The sequence below is a fragment of the Lontra canadensis genome, unplaced genomic scaffold (genome assembly GCF_010015895.1).
Source record: "Lontra canadensis isolate GAN:19392208 unplaced genomic scaffold, GSC_riverotter_1.0 scaffold19, whole genome shotgun sequence".
NCBI lineage: Eukaryota > Metazoa > Chordata > Mammalia > Carnivora > Mustelidae > Lontra > Lontra canadensis.
The window spans coordinates 14,053,360-14,068,845 of record NW_022631013.1 but is presented as its reverse complement, the minus strand read 5'-3'; the positions used below and the strand labels follow the sequence as shown (position 1 = coordinate 14,068,845).

Below are 15,486 nucleotides of genomic sequence, written 5' to 3'. Positions count from 1 at the left end.
AGGTCACAAGGCTCCTGGGCCAAGTCAAACTACCCTTCGTGGCCCATCACTACCCTCCTGAAGCCTGCTAAGGGGAAGCAGGGGTTAGAGCCAGGACTGGGTTCATTTTACTTTACTTCATTTCTTTGCTTACCCTGATTCTAGAGGAATGGGGTTCTAGAGGCTGTGACACTCAGCAGGTGGTTAAGGCAGGCCCTGGTCCCCTCCCATTTGCACACCCCCAGATTTTCTTTTCGGCTTCTTCCTGTCTTCTGGGTCCTTTTTAACCTCTTCCCACAAGCCTCATCCCAGATGCACCTGTCCTCCCTTGCCCATCGCCCCCCCCCCCCCCCGACGCCTGTCTTCAGCTCCTGCTACCTTTCCTCCCTACTCCTTTCTCAGTGGAGCTTTCAGGAGTGGTAGACTCTGTTCCCACATCTTCCGCTCCCATTAGCCTGCCTCTTCCTCTCGCTAACGCTAGAAATATCCTTGCAGGTACCAAGCCCTTGAGCTGAGGGCTTTCCCAGCATCGCCTCACTTCATACCCACAGCAACCCATGTGAAACTGGTGTTGTTATTATCCCCATTGCACAGAGGAGGAAACTGAGGCCGAGACAGACAGGCTGGGTCATTGGCCCCCATAACGCAGAGGCAGAGCCCATGTTTGATCCCTTTGCAAGGCCCAGTCCAAAGTCACCCAAGACCACGTGTCAGTCCTGGTGGCCCCTTCCCAGTCCTCAGCCCCTCTGTCTTTCCTTAGCAACGGCCACTACTGACCTCTCTCCTCCCCTGGCTCCTGGGAAACTACTTTCTCCTACTCCTTCCCTCCTCTTCACAGTGTGTGTGTGGGGGGGTGTCCCCCTCTCAGTTTCATCCCTGGCTCTTCACTTTTCTCAGGCTAGCAAGTTTTCCAAGGGAACCTCTGAGCCCTCTTAACCCCAGGTCTACTGGGGACCATTCTGCCCACCCCCTCATAGCTCAAGGTCACTCAGAATGGGTGGCAGAGTTGGGGTGGGAGCCAGGAGTCCTAACCTCCAGGTCAGTCCAGCTCCTGTTACTCAAAGCTGCCACTAAATACCTACTCCCTGTTTTTCACATTTTTGCTGAGCAGCAGCAAGCAGCCCTACCCTGGGTGAGGGAGAAGGTGTGAGGCCCTGATAAGGTGGGGCGGAGGCTATTTTTAGAGGACACTGGCTTTCCACTCCGGCTGGGAGCAACTCGCCAGCCAAGCCAGGCAAAAACATGATTTTGTAAGGTGGGCTCATGAAAGGGAGTAAAGACACCGAATGACAACATTCCTTGTTTTCACTCTGTTTGTTGCATGGCTCAGATTGATGGGGCTCTGTCTGTCTTCATTCCCCTTTACTTCTTTATCAGGGAGGCTTTGAGGTCTAGAGAAAATGTATAATAGGAAGTAAAGTTGAAGCAAAAATGAAATTTCAGAATGAGGGCGCTATTGTCTGAGCAGCGGAAAGTTCCGGACAACAGCAGCTCAAAAAAGAAGGGGCACTGGTGGGGCGCTCACAGATCACAAGACCTGCCCTAAGAGCAGCAAGAAGGGTCAGAAAAGAGACAAGAAAGGCTAGTGGAATCTGCAGGCCTCCTGGCCTGCCCAGCAGCATGTGACCTTGAGCAGGGGGTCCTGTGACCCTTGATAAAGAATGAAATAGCTGTCATCACTGGAAGAAAGATGATGATTTGGGGGGTGCTCCCTCTGAGGGTCCTGAACACGAGTTAGGGTCTGGTTCGGATATGGAAACATTGGGGCTAGGTCATCTTCAAGAACCTGAGAGAGTGAATGAAGGTGGAGACCACTTGCAGGGTGGGTGTAGCAGGAAGGGGCTGGGTGGCTGGGGGGTGGTGTGGTGCTTGCGGGTCTCCGAGGCCGCATCATAAACACTGTATAGATGGGGAAATTAAGGCCAGGGAGCAGCTGGACTGGAGCCTGTGGTCCTGCCCAGTTCGTCGGGTCTAAGGCTGTTTGAATCACAGGCTGTTTTGTGAGGGTGATGGCTGCTCCCCAGCAGAGGCGCCCGTAATTACCGTGGGACGCTCTTCCTGGACGTATACGGCACAGGCTATTCCGAGGGCTCTCGTAGGTCCCAGTATAGGCCTGAGTCAGAGGGGCTGCCTAAGTGTCCGGTTTCCATCATGCCCCAGGCTGTGCGCGGCTGGGCCCCGGAGTCCCAAGCCAGAGCCAGGGAACAGGTGTGGGGCAGCGCGGGTGGTCAAGAGCGCACCCTGCTGTTCTCACCGCCCAGACTCCTAGCTCCATCACCCGAACCAAACCTTGCCCTTACGAACGGGGACACTGAGGCCCAGAGAAGGGAGGGGGCTCGCCAAGACCACCCCGTGAGTTGGCGACAGCGAGGGGGTTTCTGCCTCCAGACTCCTGCCCACTCTACCTCGGCACGAAATGCCTGCATCGTGGTGCTTTCAACCGCGTCAGCTCCCGTAGTTTGGGAAACTTTTCCTGCCACCAACAGGCGCAGGAACCTCGGTTCCTCGTCCACCAAGCACGAGCGCCCCACTCCCACCCCCAAACTCTCGGCAGCGGGGAAAGGCCACGCCTCGTGCCGGGCTCCGTCGGGCAGCACCTGTGCCCAGCAGAGCGCCCGCCGGCTCAGAGCCCCGCGGCGCAGGTGGCGAGTGGCGAGCGGCGGGGGTGGCCGCTCCGCCCGGACCTCCGCCCGGACCCCCTGCCCGGCGCCGCTCTCCAAGAGCGCACGGGTCCTTCCGCCGCGGCTGGGGCCCCGGGAGCCTAGGAGCGCGGACGCAGCGCGGGGCTCCGGACCCCGAGACCAGCCCCCGAGGCAACCCGAGGCGGCGGCTATTTATAGAGGGAGCCACGCTCAGTCCCTCTTGGCGGCGGCGGCGACAGCTGAATATTTTGCCCAGATATGGCTGGGGCCCCGGCGCGGGGGCAGGGAGCCCCGCGAGCGTGAGGGGTACCCCGGGCCGGGTGGGGGGCTTACCGGTCCGTAGAGCCGCGGGGACGGGCGCGGGCGGCAGGCGGACGGGCGCTGGCGGCGGCCGGCGGGCGGGCGAGCGCAGCGCGGGGCTGGACGAGCTCCCGGGCGGCCGCGGGCGGGCGCTGTGGGCTCCGGGGGTGGGAGCCAGGGGCGGGCCCGGCTCCGCGCTGTCACCGCGCCCCGCCCCGCCCCGCCCTCCCGCCGCCCTCTCCCTCGGTACCTCTCCCTCCACTCGGGGGCGCCGGGGCGCCGCGCACCGTCCCCGACCGAGGAGCAACGTCCGCTGGGGGCAGCGCTGGGCAGGGGCCGGGGCGCCCCCGAGGCTTGGTTCCGCGGACAGACGGGTGTGGATAGCCCCGAGTCTCGGTCTCGGTCTCCCCACTTGTACCGGGAGGAGTTTAAGCGGAGGTAGAGGTGTCTGGGAAAAGGGCGGATTTGCATTCCTCCGGCGTCTGGGAAGTAAGAATCGGGCGGTCTTTGGATGGAGCAAACAAAGCCAGCCAAGCAGCTGCTGCATCTTTACTCCTAACTACAGCAACCACCTGTCCCATCTTACCGGCCGCCCAGCTAGGTGTGGTAGGAGCCGAAGCTTCAATAACGATCATTTTGTGAGCCCATAGTGCCAAAAGAGTCGAATGCATTCTCTCTATTCTTAGCAGGAATGGAGTGTCCAAAATACCGACTTAAGACACAAAACCAGAAAAAAAAAAAAAAAAGCCCACCTTCTTAAAAGGCTAATATGTTTTCCAGAACAAACCACTTAAAACCAAACAAAAACTTTGTTTAAATTTTTTAAATGGCCCATAAGGGGCACCTGGGTGGCTCGATCGGTTAAGCAGTTACCTTCGGCTCATGTCATGATCCCCGGGCTCTGCCCGCATCCAGCTCCTCACTCTGCGGGGAGCCTGCTTTTCTCTCTCTGCCTGCCTGTTGCTCCCCCTGCTTGTGCTCTCTCACTCTCACTCTCTTTCTGTCAAATAAATAAATAAAATCTTTAAAAATAAAAATAAAATGGCTCATAAAAAGGATTTCGTGTTGACCAGAGGGTATGGTTTCTAATTATTATGGGAAAGTTTCTTGTGGAGTAGACCCTAATAATGTTACTCTTTCTAATCCTGGTGTATAGGGGCCCCTGGGTGCCTCAGCCAGTTAAGCCTCTGCCTTGGGCTCTGGTCATGATCTCTGGGTGTTCGGATGGAGCCCTGCTCATGCTGTCTCTCAAATTAATAAATTTTTAAAAATCCTGGTGTATGGATCACTAATGAAAAATGTTCATTTTTGTTTTTGTAAGTCTTGTTTTCCACAAAAATGTATTCCTACATTAGAAAACCCTCACAGCTGTAAGAGAAGGTTCTTTTTAAGGGGCTGTGTGCCATGCATTTTTAAATAAAGCAATGATTTATTTCAGATTATTTTAAAACCCTTTTTGCTGTGGAATCAAACATTTAAGAGAAGTTATCACATGAACACCTGTTGCAACCACCAGTCAAGAAACAACATGGCCGGCAGCCCAGAAACCAACCTGTGTGGTTCTGGGTCACAACTCCCTCCTAAGATGATTGGTTCCTTGACTACTATCATAATCATTTCCTTGACTGCTTTTCTTCCATGGTTTGTCTCCATTTGCCTGCGTGGCTTCATGTGGCTGTAGTTTGTTTACTTTCATGGCTGTAGAGGTTTCCACTGCATGAATATACCACAGTTTTTAAAAAATGTACTTTACTGGGGTGCCTGGGTGGCTCAGTGGGTTAAAGCCTCTGCCTTGGGCTCGGGTCATGATCCCAGGGTCCTGGGACTGAGCCCCGCATCGGGCTCTCTGCTCCGCGGAGGGCCTGCTTCCTCCTCCTCTCTCTCTGCCTGACTCCCTGCCTACTTGTGATCTCTCTGTCAAATGAATAAATAAAATCTTTCTTAAAAAATGTACTTTTCTGTTAATGGACATCTGTTTCTAAGTTTTAGCTACAGGCAATAGCGCTGCTGTGAACATTCCTTACTGGTATCCTCCAGCACAGGTGCTTGAGTTCTTCAATAATTGGAATGAACAGAAGTTGAAACATTGTCACCGTTCCCAGAGGGGTAGAGGTATCTCACTGAAACTTGAATTTCCATTTCCCATGTCCTAATGAGTTGAGCGCCTTTTCATGTTTATTGGCCAGTTGGACTTCCTCTTTGTGAAATGTTTGTTCAAATTTGTTGCCATTTAGTGCTCCCTTTGGAGCACATATACTAAAATTGGAACAAATTTGTTGCCATTTGTTTCTGGATTGTCTTTTGGTCATTGAGTATATTTTAGATACATTCCTCAACTGTGTAATTGCTTATACACCACCACAATAATACCTTTGGACAAACAGGTCTTCCTCATTTTAACATAGTCTAACATATCAATATTTACCTTTATTGTTAGCCCTTTGTCCTATATAGGACATCTTTCCTACTCCTGGATTATCAAGGTGCTGTCCTGTGTTATCGTCCCTCCTTAGACTCTCATGTTCAGGCTTTGAATCTACCTGGAATCAACTTGGAATATGGTATGAGGCCAAGTTTCATTGTCAAATTGTCCTAGCACATTAATTTTTCATTTACATCAACAGCACAACTGCTTTATTTTAAAAAGTAATGGGGGGGCGTCTGGGTGGCTCAGTGGGTTAAAGCCTCTGCCTTCGGCTTAGGTCATAATCTCAGGGTCCTGGGATCGAGCCCCACATTGGGCTCTCTCCTCGGCGGGGAGCCTGCTTCTTCCTCTCTCTCTCTGCCTGCCTGTCTGCCTACTTGTAATCTCTGTCTGTCAAATAAATAAATAAAATCTTTAAAAAGTAATGGAAGCATTTCTAAAGTCAGTGAAATAGAAACCACCTCTTCTTTATCTGTAGGCAATTTGAGGATTTTTTTTTTTTTTGTTAAGGAAAGAAACCATAATAAAATACATACACACTACTTTATTTTACTTAAACGTTTGTATGTCAAGATATTTTTATTTTATCCTAAATGATTATTTAAATCACTGGTGTAAGCAGTCCTGAATTTTGAATCACTTTAATTATAAATATTAAATATAAATTTTAAAACATTAGATTATTTCAACATGTTTTACATGAAAAACATCAAATATATGGTCTTTTTCTTTTTGCTCTCACTTTTCCTAGATTTTCTCAAACAAAAATAAGCAAATTACTTTAAGAATTTTTAATCTCCAGCCTGGTCTTCTCCCCTGAGGAGACTCCACATTTTTAATAGTTTATGCATATCCTCACAGAGACCTACTGACTTAAACTCAGGATGTTTAAAAATCAAAATTTTCTGTTTCCCAAAGGGAGTAAGGGTCATCATCCTAGCCTCTCAGACTTTAAGACTTGGCTTCACTTTTCGACATTTCCTTTTTCCTGTCTTCTGGACCTAAAATGTCGGTACTAAAAATTCCAATTAAAAACTTCAAAAGAATTTTAACTTTCTTTCTTCATTCCCATTGCTACCCTCTTAATCCAGGGCCTTGCCCCTCTCATTTTCGGACCACTGCCTAGGAAGGCCTCCAACCTATCTACCGGCCCATCCTGTCCATCAATTAGTGAGCATATAATGGGTGCCTGATGTGTTCAAGATATCATTCTGTCTGTTGTGGAAGACACAGTGTGTTCTGGACTCCACTGCACAGGCTCATAAGAGCTGCTTGGGCATGTCTTTCCCCAACTCTACGTTCAGTGATGTCACATTGTTAGTGGGAACTCAACAATGGTGGGAGTATTTACATGGGAATCATCAGATACTGGGAATCAAGGCTTACTCTCTGCCCACGCCCACCAGAACCAACTGTCAAACATTTACCAGTACGACAACTGGAGAGATGACTAAGACCCCTCCCTCCTTCGAGCAGCTCACAGTCTGGCTGGGGTGATGGGTGCACAGACAACTAGCTGTAGACTATAAGCCCAATGAGGTGTGGGCACCAAGAGGGGCATACTGAAAATGTAATGGAGTAGGAAGGGCACCAAGGAAGGCTTCATGGTCAGCCTGGGACGTCAGGGAGGATACTGGCCAATAAAACCAGCGGGGGTGGGTGGGGAGGGTGGCGGGGGAGAAGGAGAAGCAGACTGAAGAAGCAGAATAAGCATGGTTTGGAGGGGAGCAAGGCTTGCTGCTGGGTGCACATGCCTGGGGTTCAGGAGCCAGACCAAGGGCCAGTGTGGCGGTTGGGACCGGTGGGCAATGAGGTTGAGTAGGGAGACTGGAAGGCATGGACTCTCTGGACAGCGAGGTGCCACTCAAGATTTGGGGTGAGGGGCAGGCTTTGAGGTTCACCTGGGCTGCTTCCCTATAATACCAGCAGCAATGCTAATGTGCTAAACATTCAAGATAGTCCTCACACGGATTGGTGGTCACTTGCTTTGGGACGTACCATGACACCAGGGTTAAATCATGAATTTCTCACAGTCTAACTGTAAAGGAACCCATCATCACCCAGAAGACATGAATAGAAAGGGAAACCCTTCATCTTAAGATCATAAAGCCTAGAAATGACGAGGCAGTCAGTTTTTATATTGATAAACATTTTATTCTAATATTATAGTAATAATTCAAGTGCAAGTTTCTTTGAAAAGTCAACTCTGTTAAAACAAAACTTGTTAAATATCTTTCATCAAACAGAAGCGTATTCTTTTCAATCCCCACAGCAGTCAGAGCTCTGTAGCAGAGACGACGTTTCTTTTTTAAAAGCCTACTACATTTTGTTATTGCTAAAAAATCTGAATTAGTTGTCAACGTCTCAGAAGCAGTGATTAATTAACTTTTGAAAGCTCTACCAGATACTCTGACATAAAATCATGAATCCAGATATCTGTGTCTGGCAACGATGTGTCCACTAAATAGACCACTACTTTCCGGTCCCAAGGGTTAGCATTTTCTATAACTGTCTGCACCAGTGCCACCAGAGGTTTCTTCTCCACATGATTTCGAAATACCATCGAAGCCTCCTCAGACCACTGGTTGCACTTCACCCCTAGGAGAAAGGGGGTTCAAGGGTCAGTGAGGGGTCGGAGGAGCCTTTCTTTTATCCATAATAATGGAAAACTATTCAGTCAATTCTAAGGTAGCTGGAACATCCCAGGTTAGACATGCCTAATTAAAAAAAAAAAACCCAGTTTCTCAACAATCTTAGAACAGTCCATTTATAATAGTTTCCCTATTCCAAATGGGGTTACTTCTGTAAACCTTTACCTACAGACAAAATTTTCAGTGAGATTTATTGCTGTATTATGAAATGAAGTTATAATAACTAGTGCCCATTTCCCTATATAAAGTACATGTAGATTTAAACTGATTATGGGGATAACCAAGGGGAATAAAATATCAATAATATCTGTAACATTATGTGTCAGCTATACTCGACTAAAATAGAGTATCGATGATCTCAATGATATGTCTCTTATTTACAGACTTTTTTCCTGATGAACCAGATATAGAGGAGGAGGAGGAGGAGGAGGAAGAGAATTCATATACTTAGAGCTTTGTGATTTTTCAAAATTATATACAATATCATGACAAAAGCACTGGATTGAAAGTCTGGAGACCCCGTTTACCATTTTCAGCTCTTCCTTCCTCTATCATGTGGTATGATCTTGGGCAAATCAACTGGCCTCTCAGGCTTCAGTCTATTTATAATAAAATAAATGGATCGGACCAGATTGACTGTAAACCCCAATGTATTTCTAAATCGCTATGACTTTTAAGCTTGAGGGCTCAAGTTAGAGAATTCTAAATTAGAATTCTAAATTAGGCTTTAAAACAGAATTGAGATAATGTGTTTTTCAAAAAATGTTAGTAAGCTAACATGAATTAAGTCCACATATACTAGATTACAGAAACTGTAAATGATGTCCCATAGTGATGAAGGCCTGGGAGTTTCCACACATAATTTGCCAGACCTGCCATCCACATAGTGAGTGGGCTATGTTCTCTGAGAGCAGGAGAAGCCTAGAGCAGCCACCAAGCTGCTGCTTTCTGACCCAGTTAATAGCTGTATGGAAGTACGGAACCGTCCTTGTTGGGGGGAGAAGTGGATAAAATGGAGGGGCTGGCAGAGGGCTTGGCACATAGTAAGTGCAGGGGACGGTCAGCCACAGTGCTGGCTATGGGGATGATGGTGCCATACACCTGCTCCTCACAGAGACACCCTCTCTGGACAGTCTGACTGTCATGCTTAATGACATGTTAGCAAAACCTGAACATTCTAAACTCAAAATAAAAAAAAAATGTGATCATTAAATCTGAAGAAACCCTTTAGAGATCGGAATTCCAAGCAGTCCAGTGCTAGCCATGCTCACCTGCAAATGCCATTTTTGGTTCATATCTAACTACCAAGGGCATTTCCTCTGAAATCTAGCAGGAAGGAGACACAAAGAAACCCAAAAAATCCTTCAAAATAACACTATATATATAGATATCAATAGCTCTTAATAAAAGCTGGTCAAAAATTATAAGAAAAAAATCTAGATACATAATTTCTTTCATTTCCAAGATCAAATCACTTCTGTGCTAAGTGTACGGGAGGAGCTAGGGGAAGGAATCAGGGTGGCACATGTGGTCAAACCTCTAGTTTCCCAGCACAGCAGGATGCAAGGAGCCCCAGATGGCTGGCAGTCTGCATCCTCAGCCCTCTGGCTCCATACTCTCTGCTAATGCTGACGGGCCCTGGGCGAAGCGCCACGGAACTGTGCACGCTCCCCACCGGCGGAATACACACAGCCAGCTGCCAGCATCTGTACTGCTGTCAAAGAAACCTAACTGGACAGGTTTACTTAGGTACCTAAATAAGTACCCCTGTACACCCACCAGCTTGCATCCTCAGATGTTTTTTATTTTTTAAAGATTTATTTGAGAGAGAGAACATGTATGAGCAAGTCAGGGAGGGACAGAAGGGGAGACTCAAGCAGACTCCCTGAGGCGGGGCTTGATCTCAGGACCCATGACATCATGACCTGAGTCGATATTACTGATTGGATGGATGCTCAACCGACTGAGCCACCCATGCACCCCAACAGCCTCGGATTTTAATAATAATAGTCAGGAGGCCTTGTAAATGTGGTGAAATCACATACTTGCATGCTGTTAATTGCAATGCAACTGGAAACTCACCTGGCCATAAAGAGGGTCATATTCTATGACCTAGGAATGTTTTCTAATTGTAGAAACCTATTATGTATTTGTATTATAATTCATACACTGTCATGACATATTAATTGAGCAGTGTGCTCCTCCTATTGGTTACTGAGGTTGTTTCACTGTTTTTGTGTTTGTTTTGGTTAGTACACACAGCTGCAGATGTCTTCATAATATTACACTAAGTATAAATGACCTAAAGACTTAACAAAAGGAAAATATTAATTAGACAGAATCTTTTGCAGCTATTAAACATCACTATCATGACTGTCAAACAAACACACAAGAAGTAGTTAGGACCAAAAAAAAAATGCTGAAAAAGAAGAAAGCAGCATGCAAGACCGTCCCCATGCTAAGATGACAGCTTTAGGAATACACCCCTATGCCAGAACACAGACAGAAAGGAACACGGAAAAATAGAAGCAGCAGATATAGTAGGAGGGCATGATGGGTGAGAGATGATTAAAACTTGCTCCCAATAGGACCAGGAAGTTGTTTGGCAAAGGAAAAAAGAAAAGTTACCTCAATAGGGCCAGTGACTGTGTGCTCCCTGAGTGCCCAGGACAAAATGACACCATACACCATGTGGTGGTACAAGTTCAAATTCCGCAGAAATTACCTGCAAGTTGAGCTGTGACAGCTTGAAAGGGCAGCTTCCGGAACATGTCCACCAGGGGCTGCACCTTCCTTATGTTGACGAGTTCGTGCTTGCCATAGTCCAGCTCATACACGGACACCAACCCGTTGGTCAGGATTCCTTTTAAAAGCACCCGGTGCCACCTAGATGTGCATTGGATTAAAAAGGAAAGAAAAATACGCAAAGTTGACATCTGCTTTATGGGTACCAATGTATGATAAAAAGAAATAGGAATGTAAATGACGTTTATTGAAATATGGAACTGTACTGTCATTGAAGTTTTAAAAGAGACTGCTTCTTCTTACCCTAAAGGTTACCATTCTCTGCTTTGCCACCAGCTCATTTGATGGAGTCTGTTCACTCAACCGCTGTTTACAGGCCTCACGGGGCTAGTGCAGGAGACCAAACACAGAAACCAGTGTCCCCCACTAAACAGACTCAAACAGATGGAGACTGATTGGGACAAAGCAAGGAGAGCCCTTCACTCTGACGGGGGCACAGAGGCAGCCATAGATCTGAGATAAGAGATGTGTGTGGAAGATGGGCAGAGGGAGGCAAGCAGACCCAGGCCAGGCTGAAGACACTCATGAGAAGAAAAGGCACAGAAGATTCTACAGGGCATGGCAGCTGGGAGTGGGGCAAACACCACAGCAGAGCAAGGAGGAATGTGTGAAGGAAGACGAAATCAGATCCAGGGGAGAGTGTGGGAAGAGATTACAAAACATTCTGAATGCAAAGGTGACAATTTTAGTCATGCCACGTGAGGACACTGGGAAACAAAACAAAACAGGAAGTCCAACCCACTGCCTGGAATAAAGAACCTGGAAAGGATAGGAGAGTATGAGGGAAGAAGAACACACTTTCAGATCTGGAGTTCGAGGTGCCAGAAAGAAATTCATATGAATGCAATTTTTCTCCTCTGGGCCTACACTCATCATCATTACAATTAGAAAAGCTTAGACTTTGAAGTTAAAATACGAAAGGCCTGCAATCTTGATTATATGATTGAGGAGTATTACTGCGCTAAGGAAAGGAGGATGGGTTGTAACATTTAAAGGTAAGCGTCCAAAGGTAACATCCACGCTCCTGCATGGCATGAATCAGGGCCCACTTTGGATGGCAGGCCCAGCCACCCTCTGAAACAGGTCCGTTAGCTATAAGCCCCGAGCCCAGTGCAACAGCTGGGCTGGGGCTGGCCAGACTGGACCGATTCCCAGCACCCTGGTGGAGAACGGGTCCAGGAAACCCCCAGAGCTGCTTTAGGGTGAACTCTAGTAAGAAAGCTACAACAAGGCCAATTTGGGGAACTAGTGATTGGGGGCTTTGGGTGGAAACTCCAGAAACCCTCAGATAAGCCCACAGTGCAGCAAGCAATAATCCATGAGTCACAGAGACAACAGGGACACAAAAAGGTATTATTATAAGTATATGAATTTGGGGACCAACAGACTTGGGCTGGAGTACCCCTGAGGCCATGTTCCAGTGATGTCATCTTGGGCTTCTATTTAACCTCTCTGAGCCTCAGTTATCTCATGTGCAGTATTTAATTTTAACTCAGCAGAAACCATATATATAAAGTTCCTAGCACATGACTAGGCACATCACAGGTGCTTGGCAAATGGTAGCCATCATCATCATTATGATGATTATTACTAAAATGAAAATAAGCTGTGTAAATACAAGCACATCAGACCAAATTACAGAGGAATTTTCATCTGTGAACGTGCCAGTTTGGTGCAGGTTGTTAAATTTGTATAAGTGCAAAAGGAGATAAAAATATTTGGTCTCCACCTCTAGCATTATCTTTAAATTGTACAGGGCAAATGCTGTGGTCTGTACCTTTCGTACAGAGGTACTAGGAGGTACAAAGCAGTAAGGGGAGAGCTAGCAGAGGACATATGTGTCGTGCTTCGCTGTAGCTTTTAATTTTCAACACTAATAGCTTAGCTAAAGTCTTCTGTTTGGACTAGATTACCAATTTCAGTGCAAGGCCACTTGTGAGTCATCTTGAGAGTTTGTTAAAAGCACTGATTCTGGGGTTCCGCCTCCCAGAGGTTCTGATTCAGGATGTCTGGGGTGAGGAAGGAGAATTTAGGCTACTCCTAGCCAAGATGGATTTGGAAACCACTGCCATCAACAGTGTATGTGACATTCCTAAGCCTTAGGTTACCACAGTTGGGAACAGGGCTTGGTAAATAGTCCTGGAGTATAGGCAAGATAGAAACTCAACACTTTACGCTGACTGAGTTCATGAAGTTTAAGAAAATACTGGATAATCTGTTCTCATATGTAAGACATCCTTGATGATCTAGAGACGGATGAGCTGGTTAAAGTCCCAGAGCTGGACAGGACTGTTGGACTCTCGTGGGGAGGACGCTGAGTCTGAAGCACCACACTATGGGGTCTCTGGTCTAGGGGTTCTCCTGCCCCACACAACCCTTGCCCCAAGTAGGACCTCCCCACTGCTAACTAATTACCATTGCTCTGGCCCTCAGATAACAGTTAACATTAGTTTCCTTTAAACTGTGATTAAATTATTCTGTGATGAGTTCTGATATAGGCAAATTTGCACCAGTGATGCTCCTGGGTGGAATTAAACCCACACACGCTTACAGTTGCAAAGAACATGACATAGTAAAAATGGGTTTTTTGAAGAGGAAAAGCTTGTGACATAGAAGCTGAATGGTTTTTAAAATGAGGACTATGATACTTTTCACTCTTAAGAGTTAAAAATTAGGGTTTTTTCCCTCATGAAAATAACAAAATTTTACAAATGCCTATGCTTGATATCTTAGGAACAAACAAAAGCATTCTAAAAAAAATAATGAAATAAAAGAAGTAGTGTGACCTTTCAAGCTGAGTTCTGGGGTGTGTGTGTGTGTGTGTGTGTGTGTGTGGTGGGGGAACAGTTCTTTGTGTGTGGTGTCATCACATAAGCTTGGTCAGTTTCCCTGAGAAAGCTGGTAAAGGAGACAGGAGACGGGTCGGTTGTTCCTTTTTCCAGGGCTTCTATGACCTTGTAGCCCACAGAGTGTGGTGCTTGGGCTTCCCTGGGTTGGAACCAGCACATACCCACTTCAGGAAAGGAGGATGTGGAGCCGAATGTGAACTGTGAGAAACGGACTACAGTGCTACACAAATGAGGGACTGTGGTTCTCACTGTCTGAAGGCTGAAAGCTGGAGCCGTGAACTACGCACTGTTTTGCCTCATAAAAGGTGGAGGAAGCTCTCTGGGAGCAGTTGGCAGCATATATCAAGAATCTTGTAGTCTTTGAACAAGTCATTTCTCTTCTGGGAATCTATCTCAGAAATAAATAATCTGAGATGTGAACAAAGATTCATGCTCATTGTTAGTTACAATAGTGAAACATCTGGGAGGGGAAAAACCTACATAAGAGAACAGTAAGTAAATTATGATTTCTCTATATGGTGGACTATGACTCAGCCATTAAACATGTTTATGAAGAAATCTTATCACATGGAAAAATGTTCCCAGGATTTTGTGAAGTGATAAATGGAGGTGTGGAATTATATATAATAATACTATACCAATTGTATGAATGGGTATAGAAAAGAACTAGAAGAAATACGTAAGCAGTTAACAAAGTTGAACAAAAGTTATGTCTGATTTTCTTATACTTTTTTTGCATTTTCTAAATTTTCTACAATAAGCATTTAGTTTTTAAAATTTAAAAGTCATTCACTTAAAAAAAGTTATTTTCTGAATAAACCATATTTTATCTAATAGAAAAGGAGAAAAAAACATTTAAACCTGCATTTTAGACATAATTAGGTTTTAACAGGAATTTAACATACGGTCATTAGATTTTTAGATAAATGACATCATTTCAACTATTAAAAATGGCATAATGGGGTGCCTGGGTGGCTCAGTGGGTTAAAGCCTCTGCCTTCAGCTCAGGTCATGATCCCGGGGTCCTGGGATCGAGCCCCGCGTCACACTCTCTGCTCAGCGGGGAGCCTGCTTCCTCCTCTCTCTCTGCCTACTTGTGATCTCTGTCTGTCAAATAAATAAATAAAATCTTTAAAAAAATGGCATAATGCATTAGTCTCATTTCACATTCAAAATTCCCATCTGTGCAGTTCAAACTCCCTCCTGCAGGGATTAAGGACTCTTGGTATCACTCTACACATTTTTCTTAGTAGAATAAAATGCTTTGTCCAAGGACCTACTTATTTTCCACTTTTGCAGCATACACTTGGTCTTTCTCCACGGCTATGTGGCGCTCCTCAGACACGCTGTAGTACAGAATCATCTCTTCCATCAGAACTTCCAGCTTGTGTATCTCCTGCCAGGGCTGGATGACAAAGTAGCCTGGGTGACAGGCCACAGGCACGTACACATCCATGTGCTCCCCTGGCTTCGACAGGTGGACGGGAGGTGGCAATTCCTCCGTGGAAAAGGAGCTGCTGTGGTCTACCACGGACTTCTTGATGGCATCTGTGAGGCTCTTTCTGAAATTCTCTCCAGTGTTGCCCGGAATGGGGGTACCACCACTTTTGCTGTTGGGAGAGCTAGCTCCACTGGATATGGCACTCAAAAACACATCCTTCTGATGCTTCCACAAGTCTGCGTTTGTGATCTGGCGATTGATGCTGCGGTGAGGATCGGGGAAGTTCTTGGGGGTAAATAAATAAATATGTGCAATGCCTCTGGTTTCGTCCACTTTTGTGACCTTTGGAAAACACAGAAGACATTTCTACAAATCTACTGAATTCCAAGAGGCA

The 15,486-nt window shown here is 46.4% G+C and overlaps 2 protein-coding genes across 5 annotated transcripts in view; both read right to left on the bottom strand.

The window, feature by feature from the left end:
* The window catches only part of TMOD1 (tropomodulin 1), an 85,240-nt gene extending 82,251 nt beyond the window's left edge, over positions 1–2,989 (bottom strand). The window contains exon 1 of the mRNA XM_032860663.1: positions 2,955–2,989. The gene's annotated coding sequence lies outside the window, so the exon portion shown is untranslated. The remainder of the gene's footprint in view (positions 1–2,954) is intronic.
* A 4,489-nt stretch (positions 2,990–7,478) lies between these two features.
* Positions 7,479–15,486, bottom strand: part of TDRD7 (tudor domain containing 7) — a 74,366-nt gene continuing 66,358 nt past the window's right edge. For all 4 annotated transcript variants that reach the window (XM_032860655.1, XM_032860658.1, XM_032860656.1 and 1 more), the window contains 3 exons: positions 14,932–15,434; positions 10,723–10,883; positions 7,479–7,944 (listed from right to left, as the gene is read on the bottom strand). In XM_032860655.1, the coding sequence (XP_032716546.1) occupies positions 7,724–7,944; positions 10,723–10,883; positions 14,932–15,434 (885 nt within the window). In that variant the 3' untranslated portion in view covers positions 7,479–7,723. The remainder of the gene's footprint in view (positions 7,945–10,722; positions 10,884–14,931; positions 15,435–15,486) is intronic.